This window comes from Vulpes lagopus, chromosome 2 (assembly GCF_018345385.1).
Source record: "Vulpes lagopus strain Blue_001 chromosome 2, ASM1834538v1, whole genome shotgun sequence".
In the NCBI taxonomy this organism is placed as follows: Eukaryota; Metazoa; Chordata; class Mammalia; order Carnivora; family Canidae; genus Vulpes; species Vulpes lagopus.
Genome location: NC_054825.1, coordinates 101,307,999 through 101,324,377, shown reverse-complemented (window position 1 = coordinate 101,324,377; position 16,379 = coordinate 101,307,999). Strand labels below are relative to the sequence as shown.

The 16,379-nt window shown below is 37.2% G+C and overlaps 1 protein-coding gene across 6 annotated transcripts in view; it reads left to right on the top strand.

Annotated features, from left to right (window-relative positions):
• Nucleotides 1-16,379, top strand: part of IPCEF1 (interaction protein for cytohesin exchange factors 1) — a 170,364-nt gene that overhangs the window by 57,082 nt on the left and 96,903 nt on the right. For 2 of the 6 annotated variants that reach the window (XM_041737876.1, XM_041737868.1), the window contains exon 2: nucleotides 10,360-10,461. The exons of 2 other annotated variants lie outside the window; for them this stretch is intronic. In XM_041737876.1, coding sequence (XP_041593810.1) covers nucleotides 10,446-10,461 — 16 coding nt within the window. In that variant the 5' untranslated portion in view covers nucleotides 10,360-10,445. Of the gene's footprint in view, nucleotides 1-10,359; nucleotides 10,462-14,240; nucleotides 14,296-16,379 lie in introns of those variants that run through there. 2 more of the 6 variants (XM_041737903.1, XM_041737894.1) reach the window with 2 other exon arrangements.

Genomic DNA, 16,379 nt, shown 5'->3' with positions numbered 1-16,379 from the left:
GACCTGGGATGGAGTCCCACATCAGGTTCCCTGCATGGAGCCTGCTTCTCCCTCTGCCTGTGTCTCTCATGAATAAATAAATAAAATCTTAAAAAAAAAAAAGACCCTAAGATTATGACCTGATCTGAAATCAAGAGTTGAGCACTTAACTGACTGAGCCACCCAGATGCCCCAACAAGGGAAGCATTCTTTTCACAACTATCTATCAAGGACACATTTTTTGGGCTTGTGACTCTTAGGATATTACTGAAAATCTGGTAACTTTTCAGAAAGTATTAGTATATTAATTTAAGTGCCATTATTTTTCTATGAGCCAAATGATAATAATAATAATCACTACTGCCCCTGGCATGCACTTTCTACCACTCCCAATTATATTACAACTATTTTTGAAAAATTGCTACCCCTGACCCATTAGTCTCCATCATGCTTTTTGGTGAGCATTGCCCTCTCTTTTCCTTCTGTAGTTGTTAAAACCCATTGTTGTGGTTGTCCAACTCACTGACAAAAAAAATTAGTTTTAGTGCATAGGTTTGCTATTTATGTGTCTTTAAACACATAAAGTCCTATTGTTTCAACATAGGTGTATTTAAGATATGCATTTATTCATGAGACAGATTGTGTGACTTGGTCAATAATACTCTTACATTGCCTTCTATGGTAAAGAATCCTTTATACCCCATAACATTTGATGTTTCGTTGAGGAATTATTTTATTTTATTTTATTTTATTTTATTTTATTTTATTTTATTTTATTTTATTTATTTTAAAGATTTTACGTATATATTCATGAGAGATGCAGAGAGAGACGCAGAGAGAGATACAGGCAGAGGGAGAAGTAGGCTCCCCTCAGGGAGCCTGATGGGGGACTCAATCCCAGACTCTGGGATCGCATCCTCAGCTGAAGGCAGATGCTCAACTGCTGAACCACTCAGGAGCCCCCGTTGAGGAATTTTAAGTGATAGTTTTCCTACTTATGTTTTTCATTGGTGGTTTGCAAACTAGTTACTCAAAGGTATTGACAAAAATTGGTGGATTTTACTACCTTTAAAAGTGTCAAGTACTTTTTCTAGCAAAACATTTCTGACACTCAGATTAGGGGTCTTCCTGTTATGAAAGGTATGTGGAAAGAACCTGGCTTGTTGTCAGAAAAAGATATGTAATGAGGGAACCTTGCATTGATGGAAACACTAGGTTAGATGAACTCTATGGACTCTTATAACATAAAACTTGACAATTCTTATGGAAGATGATAGTCAGCCAATGACCAAATTAGATAATCTGAGTTTTGCTAAGCATTATAGAAATTCTTGCGCTGAACAAAATCACAGACAGTATAGTGGTGAAAACGACAGTCTCTGAATTCAGATGGCCTGGGTTTGATCTCGTCTCTGGCACTACTAGCTATGTGACCTTGGTTATGTCACTTAACATGTATGTGCCTCACTTTCCTCACCTGGTGAAGGGAGATAGTACTAGTACCTCCTAAAGCTGATGCAAGGATTTAATGAGTTAATTTGACCATAGCTCTTAGAACAAAACTTAGTGTACAGTTAGGCACTCAATCAGTGTTAGTTATGAGAGATGAATGGATGATATTGTCATCAGTTGAGGCATCTGTTTCTCTTGGAGATTCTTATACAGTTCTCATTAAACCCCCAAATTTATGACCTTTAAGAGTAGAGTGCATCTGATAATGATTTCTTTGAGTTTCCAGCAACTGATCTCTTCAAGTATTTTGCTGCTGTCTTGGTTCTACCTAACATGAAGACAAAGCTCAGACTAATCATTGCTTTCTCCTTACCCCAACCTTGTGGATATTACTTCTATCATATCATTTTCTGAGCTCAATTTCCCATCTTCCCCTCATTGCCTCATGCAGGCTTTTCTGCATGCATTGAAACACTTCTGGATCCCAGATTTTACAACAAAGAGACTTATTATAGTATTTTTTTTTCTAGCAAAGTTAGATGTTTACCTAAAAGAAAGCATTGAGCCAGCAACTAGGATAATAAAACGCCCTCCAACTTGATGCAAAAGCATATTAATAATTTTCATTTTTACCATTGTTATTAAGCAATAGTAAAGGATCTTTGTTTTTATAGTAACTCTGGTATGTTAAAGGCATGATTCTTAGTCCAAGTATGTGTGATGAAACCAGAGAGTTCATATTTAGTTCTTACTTACAGGTCCCTACATCTCTGGTCCCATGATTATTTTGAGTTCTTTACAGAATGTTTCTTCACTTTTAAAAATTGTGGTAAAATACCCATACTGTAAAATTTACCATGTGAGCCATTTTTATTAAATATTAAATATATCCATGTTTGGTGGTATTAAATACATTCATGTTACTGTGCAACTACCACCACCATCCATCCTCATAATTCTTTTCATCTTGTAGAACTAAAACTTTATACACATTAAACAATAACTCTCTATCTCCCCTCCCCTCAGCCCCTGGCAACCACCATTATACTTTTTGTCTTTATGATTTTGAAGTGCTAGTAAGTACTTCATGTAAGTGGTACTGTACAGTATTTTTCTTTCTGTGACTGGCTTATTTCACTTAGTGTAATGCCTTCAAGGCTCATTCACGTTATGTAGCACAGGTCGGAATTCCTTCCTTTAAAAGGTCGAATAATATTCCATTGTGTGTATGTACCATGTACCACAGTATGCTTAACTACTTCTCTGTTGATAGACACTTGGATTACTTCCACATTTTAGCTATTGTGAATAATGTTCCTGTGAACATAGATGTACAAGTATCTCATTGAAACCCTGCCTTCAATACTTGTGGGTAAATACCCAGAAGTGGAAGTGTTGGGGCATATGTTAATTCTATTTTAAATTTTAAGTTGTTTTCCACAGCAGCTGTACCATTTTACATTCCCACCAACATTTCAGAGCATTCTTAAGTACAGAATGCTTGTCTAATTATTTTGACATATTCCTACTGGGCAGTGAATATTGTGAAGTTTTAAGTGATACATTTTGAACACAAGGTTGCATTTTTCCAATTCATTTTTTCCTGCTGCGCCTATGAGGGTTATGTTCTAAGACCTACTTAATTTATGTTACCAGGTGATTTAGAGCGTCAATGGACTTTTTCCAGAACAGAAACACGTGAGGCCAAATTTTATACCTCTAATGGAAAAACAACCGGGACTCCAAGGATTTCTGGCTTAGTTTAAAATAAACTCTATGTTAAAATCTTGTGAGCTGGCAGTTAAGGAATAGATGACCACATATGTTTTCTTGTGAAGGCTCATGATTTTTTTTCTTTTTTTGCACAAAATATGCCAATGTGAACAGGAATGGGGACAACTGGATTACCAAGAGAGACTTGGCTAGTTGAAAAAAAAAAAAAACTTATATTAAGGTTTGAAAGAGAATCTGTAAGCTTTTCAAATTATCAAGAGAACAGGTTAACATTTGTGGTATTTTTTTTTCTGGCTAAATAATATTTGTGTACTCTTAAATTCTGGTTCAAAAATACAGATATAGCTTTCTAAGGGACAGAACCCAAAACTGAGAGATTATTAGTGGAAAGTCTCAGTCTTTTGAGGTTATTTTCACAAATCAGTTGGGCACTTTCTCAGAAAATCTTCTGCATTTATCATTTATGTACGGTGAGCATAGGGAGGAGGAGTGGAGGAGGAATAAGCTTACTCAGGGAGAAAAATGTTCTGATTGCCAGATATTTCATTTTTCCTTTGTTTATTATACTCCATAGAAATACCGATGTCTTTCCTAATAAAACTACTTTCCATCTAAAGTGTCCAGAAAAGGGTTTAATGACCTTGGGTACATGTCAGTTTACTTTACACAGGAAAAATCTAAACATAAAGAAATTTAGCAAAAAAAAAAAAAAAGAAAAAGAAAGAAAGAAATATAGCAAAGGCTTTTGTAAATGAATAGTGAGGCACAGGGAGCTCTAATCAGGGGGTGGAAAGTCTATGCTGTGGTAGCAAATGAACCTTGAAACCTCACTGCCTTAATACAAGGAATTTTTATTTCTTATTCACACTGTATGTTCTGGTCACACGAGAGGGGAAGTCCCCTCTTCTCCACATGATCTCTCAGGTTGATGGAAGCTCCACCTCTTCATGGCACCACCATGGTAGCAGGTGGCTTCAGGGTTTGCCATGATGGGTGAAGAGAGAAAGTGGAGCACTCATACTCTTCTCTAGACTGGAAGTGATGCACATCACCTCCACCCAGAGCTAATGGGTCAGAACTAGTCACGTGACCTCTCCTAACAACCTGGGGCCAGTGGTCTTCTGGGGGGCACGAGGGAGGAAAGAAAAACTAGATTTAATGAGTGTCAATAATTTCCTCTTTGATGAATTTTGCTGGAAAGTCTTGAATTGAGCATTTCTGTAAAACAATTTTCCTTCCTGAATCAGTCACATTTGTAATTCCTTATGTTTTACCATGTAGGTAAGTAATTTTCATGTCTTTGTATTAATTGCACATATTTCATGTGCTAATTTTAGGTAAGAATAAATAAAACAAGGATTATTGAAAAGGAAGCAGTAAGGTATAGAAATAGTGAATTATGGAAAAAATGTCTAAAGAAAAAAATGGCCCTCATATGTCAATGTATCTCTAGGCTTCATTTGTGTTATTAATCATATTTCATTATTTCTTTTTCTTTTCTATAAAACCATAACTTGAAATTAAATGGAACTCCAAGTGCAGTAAGAATTGATTGCAAAATCAGTGCCAAGAATATGGAACTGGAAATAAGAAACCATACTTTAGATCAGCTTTAATAGATTATTCTGAATTTATTTTATACTTTGGGGCTTTTTTTTCCATTGTATGGTCATCTTTTTCTGAGTCTTAATTTCATGGTTTTATTTATTTGTTTGTTTTCTTGCCTTTCTTATATCTCATGTTTCCTTCCTTAAATTTTTCTTTTTATCGAAATATTTTATCAAGCAATACTTTCATATCAGGCACATGGAGAATAAGCATGTCTGCAAATGTCTTTATTTTGCCCTCATGATTAATTGTGAATTGAATATAGAATTTTATGTATACCTTTATTTGGATTCATAACTTTGAAGGCATTCCTCGGATAACCTCTAACATTCCATGTTGCCTGTAAGAGATCTGATGTTATTCTTGCTTCTTTGTAGATACCATTTTATCCCATTGGTAAACTTTGAGAATTCTTTGTATGCCTTTGAAATTCTGCAATTCCATAAGTCATACTCAGCTCTTCATCTTCTTAAATATGTCTAGTTCAGCATTTTGTGGCCCAGGAAGATTTCTTTTTCCTCCTCTCTCCCTGGGCTCTCTTGTCACTGTTTTGGTTTTGTTCTCTATCCTCCCCACCGAGTCACCAAGGTCACCAAGGTGGTCACTGCTAACTCCAGGCTTGCCCTGTGCTCATGGCTCAAATCTCAGAAAAAAAATGACGTCTCTTTACTCAGTGCTATAGGCAGAATTTCCTGGCTAACCTTAACCTCTTTTCCGAATTGGCCATTGTGACAAAGATGTTAAATACTTTGGGCCATTTACTTCTTACACTTCTCCCTTCATTGTAGTCCAAGGCATTCTCATATCTTCTGTGGATTACTGCGGTAGCCTTGTAACTGGCCTCCGGGTTTATGTCTTTGCTTCCTTCATTCTCTTGTTAATGCTGAAGCCAGAGCTGTTAACATGTGTGTCAGATCAAACTCTATAAAGCTGGCCTGTTTCACTTCATGAAAAGCCAAAGTCTTTAACAGTAACTCAAAAGACAAGACCACCCACGATCCTCATGAGCTGGCCTCCCATATTTCCTCTGGCCTCATCTCCTACCTCTCTCCCCCCATTGCACACTCATCCTCTGCCATGCTGGCCTCCCTGCTGTGCCTTACACATGCCAGACACATTTTCAATTCCCAGTTCAGGCCTCTGCCTTGGCTGTTCTCTAAACCTGGCTGTTCCACCCTTAGATTTCCACTGACTGCTTCCTTACCTCTTTCTGGTCTTCACACAAATGTCACGGATTTAGCGAGAATGTTCTCCTTCATGTATTTAAAATGACAACCCTCTAAATTACTTGTCTCTATTATATTTTTCTTCATTTATTTCCATATCATATGTCATTTATTTTATTTATTTATCTTGTTAATTGTTTACCCCCATGAAAGGTAAATCTCAGGAGGGCAAGGAGGTTTTATCTCTTCAGTGTTCTATCTTCAGACTAAAACTATGCCTGCTTCGTAGTTAGCCAATAAATATTCAATAAATGAGTGAATGATTGGCAAACCTAAGCCATATGCTGGCCCCTGTTTGGGGGGATGTGGGACCATATGATTGACAGTGCCACAAGGAGAGGAAGTAAAAGGAGCTGGTGAGACAAAGATTAATAAATGTCCTAGAGAAGATCCTTCTGGTGAGCATTGAGAAGTGGGATCTCTGTTAAAAGGGGACAAAATGAGTAGGTGGAAGAAAGAAGCAGACTCAGAAACAGGATAGTAATTTTCTAATTTGCCTGATTTTGAATTTTGAGTGTATATAATTATCCTTATATGTTACAATAATCTTTAAATATTAGGTGATTTTGCCTGGAAAAAACTTACAGGCAATATTTTTTTTTCTGCTTTTCTCTGTACTTTGTTTCCAATTTCCATTAGATTTTTACACCCTCTGACCAATGTATGGAAGAATAAGCTAGATTTGGGCAAAGAATATTTTGCTTCTTTTAGGAGAGCAGGTTGCAACATGGGTTGTCAGGCAATCTCTCTACATTAGATTTCTTCTTAATCGTTTACCTGCATCTGAATAAAATTTTTGAAGTTAATTTCGGGCTGAATAATTGGCAGGCTAAGAGCTGTCACTCAGAAGTTTTTATTTGTACCTAATGTCTCCTCCTCTCATAATCAGTTTTGCTGGAGTTCTATTTTATTAATTTTTGTCCAAAGAACTGGCTTTGTGTTTTATTAATCTTCTCTATATTTTTCTATTTCATTGATTTCTGCCTTTATTTTTCCTATTTCTTTCTTGGTTTGCTAGTGTGCTATTTTTCCATTTTCATGTGGTGAGCCCTTATCTTATTTGTTTTTCATTCCTCCTTGCATTTTGTTGAATGTATTTAAGATATACATCTTCCTCTAAAACATACTTTAGTTATATCCCTTAAAGATTTTTTTTTTTTAATTTATGATAGTCACAGAGAGAGAGAGAGAGGCAGAGACACAAGCGGAGGGAGAAGCAGGCTCCATGCACCGGGAGCCTGATGTGGGTGGGATTTGATCCCGGGTCTCCAGGATCGCGCCCTGGGCCAAAGGCAGGCGCCAAACCGCTGCGCCACCCAGGGATCCCTCCCTTAAAGATTTTAATGCGTAGTGTTTTCAATGGTGATAAATTCTAAATATTTCTCATTTGATTTCCTTCTTGATTTAAATTTTCTTTTAGTAGTGCCATTTGTGGTAGTTCATTGCTTCCTTGCTTTCTTTTATACTGTTATGACCCAAGTGTACTTTACTAAATGATGGTCTAGTTTTGCCTATTTATATTCTTTTGTGTCTGTCTTCTTTCTCTCAGTATTATGTGACTCTGAGTAGAAATAATTTTTTCCCTCTTTATTGCTAAGTAGTGTTCCATTGTATGACTATCCACTTTCCTGTTGATGGACATTTGGGTTTTTATGAACATTTTGGCTATTATTAATAAAGCTGCTAGAAACAGTGTCATACATGTGTTCAGTGTACATGTGCATGCATATCTGATGCATGTGCACCTAACAGTAAAATTTATGGATCATAGACTATGCATGTGATCAACTTTAGCAGATATTGCTAAACAGTTTTCCAGAATGGTTGCTCCAATGTACACTCCCAACAGTAGTGTTTGAGAGTTTTTTTAATTAGTTTTATAATGTTGCTGACACATGGTATTGTCAGTCTTTTAAAATTTCATGATTTTAGCAATTTTGCCTTGCATTTCCCTGATTGTTACTGAGGTTAAGCACCTGTTATTACGTATTTGGCTAATTGATATCCTCTTTTGTAAAATGGCTATTGAGTCCTTTCCCATTTTTCTCTTGGGTTTTTTGCTTCTTTCTTAATGATTTATAGAACTCCTTCATACATTTTGGTATAGGATTATATAACTAAAATGTACTGTACATATCTTTCCTCATTCACTTCCTTGCTTTTACAATCCCTAATGTTGTCTTTGGGTAAGTGGAAATTCTTAGTTTCAGAGTGTTCCAACTTATGAAGATTTTCCTTTATGGTTAGAGCCAAAGAGGAAGTAGATGTTATTTTCAATAAATGATACTCAAACAGTTGGTAATTAATTTAAAAAATGAAACTTTATTCTTATTTGAAGCTATGATCAAAAATGAATTGTAAGTAGAAGGGTACCTAGGAAGTTCAGTAGGTTAAGCATCTGACTCTTGGTTTCCACTCAGGTCATGATCTCAGAGCCATGAGACTGGGCCCCACTTGGGGCTCTGTACTCAGTGCAGAGTTTTCTTGACATTCTCTCTCTCCCTTTGTCCCCTGCTCTCTAAAAATAAATAAATAAATCTTAAAAAATATCAATTTTAAGTAGAGTGCCAATCTAATATGAGAGGCAGACAATAAAAGTTCTAGAAGAAAAGGTAGGATAATCCTTAAGGCTATAAGATAGTAGAATTAGCAGCAAATTAAAAACACTAACCATAGTCATCTTTATATTCCTCTGAATGTTGTCAACTAATTAATGAACATGACATACCTCTCCATTTATTTAGCTCTTTAATTTCTTTCAATAATGTTTTATAGATTTACAAATTTCTTTGTAGAAGTATTACACATCTTTTGTTAGATTCATTCTAATTATGTGAAAGTTTGATGATGTTGCTGTATATGTATTTTCTTAAATTTTATTTTAGTGCTATTTTTGTAGTATATAAAAATGATATTGATTTTTACATATTGGCCTTGTATCTAGCAACCCTTCTCTTCCACCTTTTAGTTTTAATAATTCATGTGTAGGATCTTTTCCACATGTAATACCATCTGAAAATACAATCTTAATTTCTTATTTTTAATCATTATAGTTTCTATTTTTAATTAATTTTAAATTTAATTTTAATCAATTTTAAAATTTAATAAAAATTAAAATAATTTTAAATTGATTCTTAAACGAGCCCTTCTAATACAAAGTGGTTGAATGATGGTGAACATGGTTGGTTTATTCCTAATATTAAAGAGAAAGGTTTCAACATTTCACCATCAAATATGTGATGGAGAAAATAAAGACCACTTTACTTATTGAAAACGGTGGAGTAAGGACCTTCTTGTTTTGTCCATGATAGGATTTGGGAAGGATGAGGCTTGGCAGCTCATCTCTGTTCCACCCAGTTTTAGCTGGAGTGGTTGGGAGGAGAATCTACTTCTAAAATCACTTTTTCATTTCCACATCTAGAGCCTCAGCGTCCTTTGGCTTCTTGTTCTGCACTGGGCACTTCATTCTCCTGGGACTATGCACATGGGTTTTTACAGCACAGCTATCGGAGAGTAATCAGACTGTGTAAAAGTCATCTGCCTCCCCCCAGAATAAGCCTACTTCTTTCAGATCTAGAATCCTATGTACGTGAGTCCCTGAGGTCATATTAATGTCAGTTAAGCATACCTATTTAATTAAAAACGATTTCTAATCTGAACTTGGGTCATAACCAAATTTCAGTAATACGGGGTAAAGAAAAAAAAAGAGATGATTCCTTGTTTTTTTTTTTTTTTTGATTCCTTGTTTTTTGTGATGACAGACTTTTACTTTTGAGGTTAGATGATGTTATCTAGGGTGGTGAAAGAGTGGCAGGTGCACCAGTTGACTGTGAAGGTGTGGATATAAAACTGTGTAGGTGAGGTGTGAGTGAGAAAGGCAGTGTGAAGTAACAAGGCTGGGCGGGCCACAGGAAGCTGGGCGGACCACAGGAAGCTGGGCTGGGAAAAAAAAAGTCTTTGGCTTTACTGAATTAAAAGCAAGAATAAAATAACCTAAAGACAAATGGAAAATCTCACACACAAAGTCTAGAAATGGATGGAAACAGAAGAATAATCATACCTGTGTTCAGGGAAAGGTGAACTGAAGTGTCTGGCCTATTACAATCTGTCCTATAATTTTTGTATTACTTCTCAGGACTCATGCAGTAAGATAGCTTGATTAAAAAACAAATAGAAGAGCAAACATTTCCTTTAGAAAGAAACACAAAATATTCATTTGTAAAACCTAAATTTCTGAGTTTAAAACTCTGGTAGTTAAAAAAAAAAAGCTCTATTGAAATCAAGAGTGTTAAATGAGGGAGTCAATGTTTCAGTCTTTGGTCAACAGCTAACTAGTGTACTTACCATGTTGGTCCACTAGGTGTCTCTTTGCATTCGTGTTATGATTCCAGCCAGAGAAAGCCATCTATTCTTGAAGGAGATGGTGTACTTGGATTGTGTCAACAAATGTCTCAATTGAAGGGTATGTAGAATAACTTTAATCTAGCAATTCTTCCAAAAGGATAAATAGGTGTGTCTTGGCTACATCTGTCACTCTTGCTTTAGAAGTTTTGGAAACCTTAACCCAACATTGTCAACAGAGGCAAAACTCAGGTACTTGGATCAGGGTTGTTGGCAAGCTAAGAAGAGGGAATAGCCTGCCCATTTCTGATGACGACGTCATTATTTCTGAACGAAAGCTTGGGGAGGATACTCAATTACCAAACAAGCTGTGTTTGGCTCTCCAGTGTCTCTTTCTAGGAGCTCTATTCCTTCCTGATCTGATCCTTCAGCATGACCCAGTCGCAGCTGATCCGTGGGCACACATGTGGCCCTTTGAGCAAGCTGTAAATTACTTTGAGTCACATAAGCCTCTTCTGAATTGTCCAAATTTGGTAAATAACTTACCTACTCTAACTTATCCTAAAGATAGGGTCAATATATGCCAGTAGGTATTTATTAGGCACCCACTGTATGCCTGGACTTCGGTAGCTACAAGAATTATGCTACTCTTTCATCCTGCAAGAATGTAACGAGATTTACTATTTGCAGGAAAATTAAGCATGTTGCGAAGGATAAGTTAAAAAGGCAAAGTTTATTATAAGAGACAATACTGCTCATGTCCAAAGCCTGGAGTCTGAAGACCTGAATTCAAATTTTGACTTTATAACTTCCTAGCTGTGTAATGCAGGTGGTCTACTTGCTCTGTATGGTAGTTTATTTTTGAAAGTATAGGTGATGTTACTTTATAGAGTTGACATGCATGCAGACTAAAAACAGTTTGTAGTAATTCTGCCCAATATCATTGTAAGAGCCTCTAAGAGAAGTCACTCTATTCTTCAAAATTTTTTTCTCAGTTTTTTTTGAGAAATAATGACATCACTATGTAAGGTCAAGGTATGCAGCATGATGGTTTTTCTTTTTTTTCTTGAAATATGGTTGATGTATAGTATATTCATTTCAGGCGTACCACATAGTAATTCAACACTTATATCCATTATGAAATGATCACCATGATGTCTAGTTACCATCAGTCACCATACAAAGTTATCACATTATTATTGACTGTATTCTCTGACAGCATAATGGTTTGGTTTACGTATATTGTGAAATGACTACTCAAATTGCTTCAGCAAACATCCATCTGACGTAAATATGGTAAAAAAGAAGAAAGAACAAAAAAAAAGGGAAAAAAATTTCTCCTTGTGGTAATAATTCTTAGCATTTCCTCCTATGTCATACACCAGTGCTAGCCAGTCATCACAGTGTACATTATATCTCTAGTGCTTAGTTATGATAGGAAGTTTGTACCTTTTGACCACTGTCCTACTGTTCCCCCTCCCCCAATCCCTGCTACTGGTAACCAGAAGTCTGATCTCTTTTTCTATGAGTTTGCTTGTTTCTTTTAGATTCATGTATGTCTTTTTCTGACTTATTTCACTTAGTGTAATACTTTCCTTTTTCTAATGGTTGAATAATATTTCATTGCATATATATATATGCACCAAAATATCTTTATATATATATATATATGCACCAAAATTTCTATATATATACCAAAATTTCTATATATACCAAAATGTCTTTATTCATTCATCTATTGATGGACATTTGGGTTGCTTGTATGTCTTGATTATTAAGAAGAATGCTATGATCATGGGGGCTCAGGCATCTCTTCAAGTTAGTGTTTTGATTTCCTTCAGATAAATACTCAGAAGTGGAATTGCTGGATCATATGGTAATTCTAATTTTAATTTTTTGAGGATCCTCCATACTGTTTTCCATAGTGGCTGCACCAATTTACCCACCAACAGTGTGTGAGGGTTCCCTTTTCTCCACATGCTCGCCAACATTTGTCATCTCTTGTCTTTTTGATGATGGATGGCTATTTTAACAGGCATGGAGGTGGGCTCGTTGTGGTTGTAATTTACATTTTCCTAGTGACTAGTGATGTTCAGCATCTTTTCATGTACCCATTGACCTTTCATATATCTTCTTTGGAGAAATGTCTGTTCAGGTTCTTTGCCCATTTTTTTGATTGGGTTATTTGGTTTTTTGCTCTTGAGTTGTAGAGGTTCTTTATATGTTTTGGATATTAACCCTTTATCCGATACATGCCTTGGAAGTACTTTTTTTCCATTCTGTAGGTTTTTCTTTTTACTTTGTTGATGGATTCTTTTGTTGAGCAAAAGCTTCCAAGTTTGATTTGGTCCCAGTTGTTTATTTTTGATTTTGTTGCTTGTGCATTAGGTGTCCTATCCAAGAAATCATTACTAAGACCCATGCCAGGGAGCTTTGTTCCTTGTGCTTTCTTGTAGGAGTTTCATGGTTTTAGGCATTGAATTTAGGTCTTCTGTCTATTTCAAGTTAAGTTTAGGTGGCAAAAGATACAGTGTAGGAGTGCTGACAATACTGACTCCATCTTTGGCCCTCCTTGTTCATGTTGGCACAATGACATGGAGGTTAATATATGCCCTCCCCGGAATGCAGGAAGGCTGGTTTTGAACTTCTCTCTGGCACGCAGATGGCACCACTTTAGATAGCTACCCTTTGACCTCACCATGATGCCCCTCACTCTATAAAAGCTGTGGACTAAAGTCTGCACTTTGTGGAGAATAGCTGCATAGTGACTGGGTCATCTATCCGTCCAATCCCACTGTCAGTAAGTTACCCTGAATAAAACTGTGTCAACAGTATGGAGTGGCTTACTTTGCTTTTTGGTCTCAAAGGACCTTCTCAATTTGGAAGATGTATTACTGTTCCTCCTCCACTTTCTAATGTATGGGTTCCATTTCATTTGTTTAAATATTTGAATATCCAATTATCTAGCAACATTTATTGAAGAGATTGTCTTTTCTCCACTGAGTACCCTTGGCTCTCTTGCCAAATATTAGTCAACCATATAAGCCTGGGTTTATTTCTGGGCTTTCAAATTCTATTCTAGCGGTCTATTTGTCTATTTTTATGCCATTACTATCTGGTTTCTATGAGTATAGCTTTATAGTACAGCTTGAAGTTAGGCAGTGTAATACCTCCTCCTTTGTCCTTCTCAATATTTCTTCAACTATTTGGGGGTCTTATGTGTTTCCACATAAATTTTAGTTTTTTTTCTATTTTAAAAAATGCCATGGGAAATTTGATAGGGATTGCATTAAATCAAAGGATGGCTTTGGTAGTACTGACATTTTAACAATATTAATTCTTCCAGTCTGTGAAAACAGAATAACTTTCCATTTATTTCTATATTCTTTAATTTCTTTTTTCAGTGTCATGTAGTTTTCAGGTTAGAGCTCTTTCATCTCCTTATAAATACTTATTCCTAAGTATTTTATTGTAAATGAAATTAATTTCTTTACTTCTTTTAAAGAAATTTTGTTGTAGTGTATAGAAACACTACTGATATTTTTGTATCAGTTTTGTATCAATTTTGAATCCTGAAAATTTACTAAATTCATTGATAGATCTAACAGTTTTAATGCAAATATTGTGGGTTTTTTATCGTGTCCTATAATTCTCATAGGCTTTCTTCATTCTTTTTCATTTTTTAATTTTTGGCCTTCTAACTGGATAATTTCCCATGTCCTGTCATGCAGGTCACTGATTCTTTCTTCTGCATTGTCAAATCTACTTTTGAAATTCTATCAAATTTATATTTTTTAACTTGAGAATTTATTTTTTTATGGTTATTATTTCCTTCAAACTTTTCATTTTGTTCATGCATTGTTTTCTTAATTTTGTTTACTTGTCTGTGTTATCTTATAGTTCACTAAACTTTCCAAAGAGGATTATTCTGAATTCTTTGTCTTGCAGTTCACAGGTATCCATTTCTTTTTTTTTTTCTTCAAGTTTTTATTTAAATTCCAGTTAGTTAACATACAGTGTAATATTAGGTCCAGAGGGCAGCCCAGGTGGCTCAGTGGTTTAGCGCCACCTTCAGCCCAGGGTTGGTGCTGGAGACCTGGGATTGAAACCCCCTCAGGCTTCCTTCATGGAGCCTGCTTATCCCTCTGCCTGTGTCTGTGCCTCTCTCTCTCTCTCTCTCTCTCTGTGTGTGTGTCTCTCATGAATAAATAAATAAAATCTTTAAAAAATATATTAGGTACAGTATAGAATTTATTGATATCCATTTCTTTAGGGCCGGTTATTAGAGCTTTACCAGTTTCCTTTGGCGGTGTCATATTTACCTGATGTGTGTGTGTGTGTGTGTGTGTGTGTGTGTGTGTGTATGTAATCTTTATTTCTTTATGTTGGTAGTGGGGCTCCTTTTCCAGACTTTACAGGTTTTCTTTGGCAGAGTTAGTTTTTTTTTTTTTTTACCAGTTAGCTCAGTTTGGGTTTCCAGGTGTGTCTTCTGGTAATATCTTTGGGCAGGTGAGACCTGCTATTGTCTATTTTTGGGTGAGGCAACTGTTTGAGCTCTAATGATGGAGAAAGGGGGGTGTGCCACTGGTTGAGCACAGTTGTATAGGAGTACTGGCTTGGCTCCTTACCCAAGTAGGCTGTAGGATAGGTCCCACAGTTGCCTGAATTCTTTGGTCGGGGTTACTAGATGGTTGAGACTGGGTACTATATTCAATAGCAGTTGAGTCTATAAATTAGCATCCCAGCCCTGGGAGGACAATAGGCCAGGGCCCAGGCCTAAGCAGCTTGTTGTTTGAGGACCTGAGTCAGGCCTGAGGGTGCACTGAATCCCCTGGTCAGGTGAACCCACCAATTTTTCTCTGCAGATGAGGGAAGCCACCAGCTATGCTGTTCAAGTGCCACTATATGTAGGGCTGTTGAATGTGCCCTGCAGCTTCATGTGCACTCTGGTTAAATTCTTGTCAGGCAGGCTAAAGGCTATATTCAGTGATGAGTGGGGCTATGAATTAGATTCCCTGCCCAAGTGTGGTGTAAGCAGCTCTATAGCCAGTAAAACTCTTTGTTGTCTTAACTCAAGCCGAGCTGCACCCTGAGTTCCCTGGCCAAACAGAGCCAACTGGCTTTGCTCTGCAAACCATTGGCTCTGTCTGCCCTACTCTTGACTCAAGCACCACTGGGCTATACAGCTCTCAGTTGTTTTCACCAGAGTTCTGATTTGATGGGGCCAGGAGACACTCTCCACAGCTGGTAGGGCTATGTTTCAGCCCCCTTGCCTGGGTAGGAGGAGAGGAACCATTCCTCAACTTCCAAAATGGGCTGTCTGGTGGGGAGGGACCAGGAGCTACTCTCAGACTTGGCCGTGAATGAATCCCCCTGCCCAAGTATAGCACAGGAAACCTTTACACTTGGTACTGGCTTTGTTCTGGAGGAGATCAGCTCTGTTCACTTGTCTCTTGGCTCCAACACCACTGGGCGGCACAGCTTCCAGGACTTGTCATCAGCTCTTTTCCTCAGGTGGAGCTGGAAGGCACTCTCCACAGCAGGTGGGGCCCTGACTCAGCACCTTGCCAGGGCATGGGCAAAACAGCTCTAGGGCTGGCAAAACTTGTTTTAGGATATTAGACAGACCTGCACCTCCCCCCGTGAGTTCCCTGTCATAATGCAGCCCCAACTCAGTTCTATAGATGAACAAAGCCTCTGGTTGGGATTACTGCTTGGGCACTGCAGGCATGAACTTGGTCTGCCAAGATCTTTGTGCCGGTTCTTGCAAGACCCTCCCCTCTTCTCCATTACAGGTTTTTGGTGGCTGGGCCTTACAAATTTCTCTGCAATCCTTGTGGTGCAATATTAGAGTAGAGGCTCCCTATGAAGTGACTCACAATGCCGGCGGAGACTGGTTGTCCCCCTGGGTTCTTTTTTGCCACTGGAAGACCTGGAGGCTCAAAGGAGACCTCTACACATAATGCTGCCCTTTTCTGGGGGAGGGCAATGCAGTCAATATGTTACCACTTCTCTTATCCTTCTAAGACATTGTTTTGA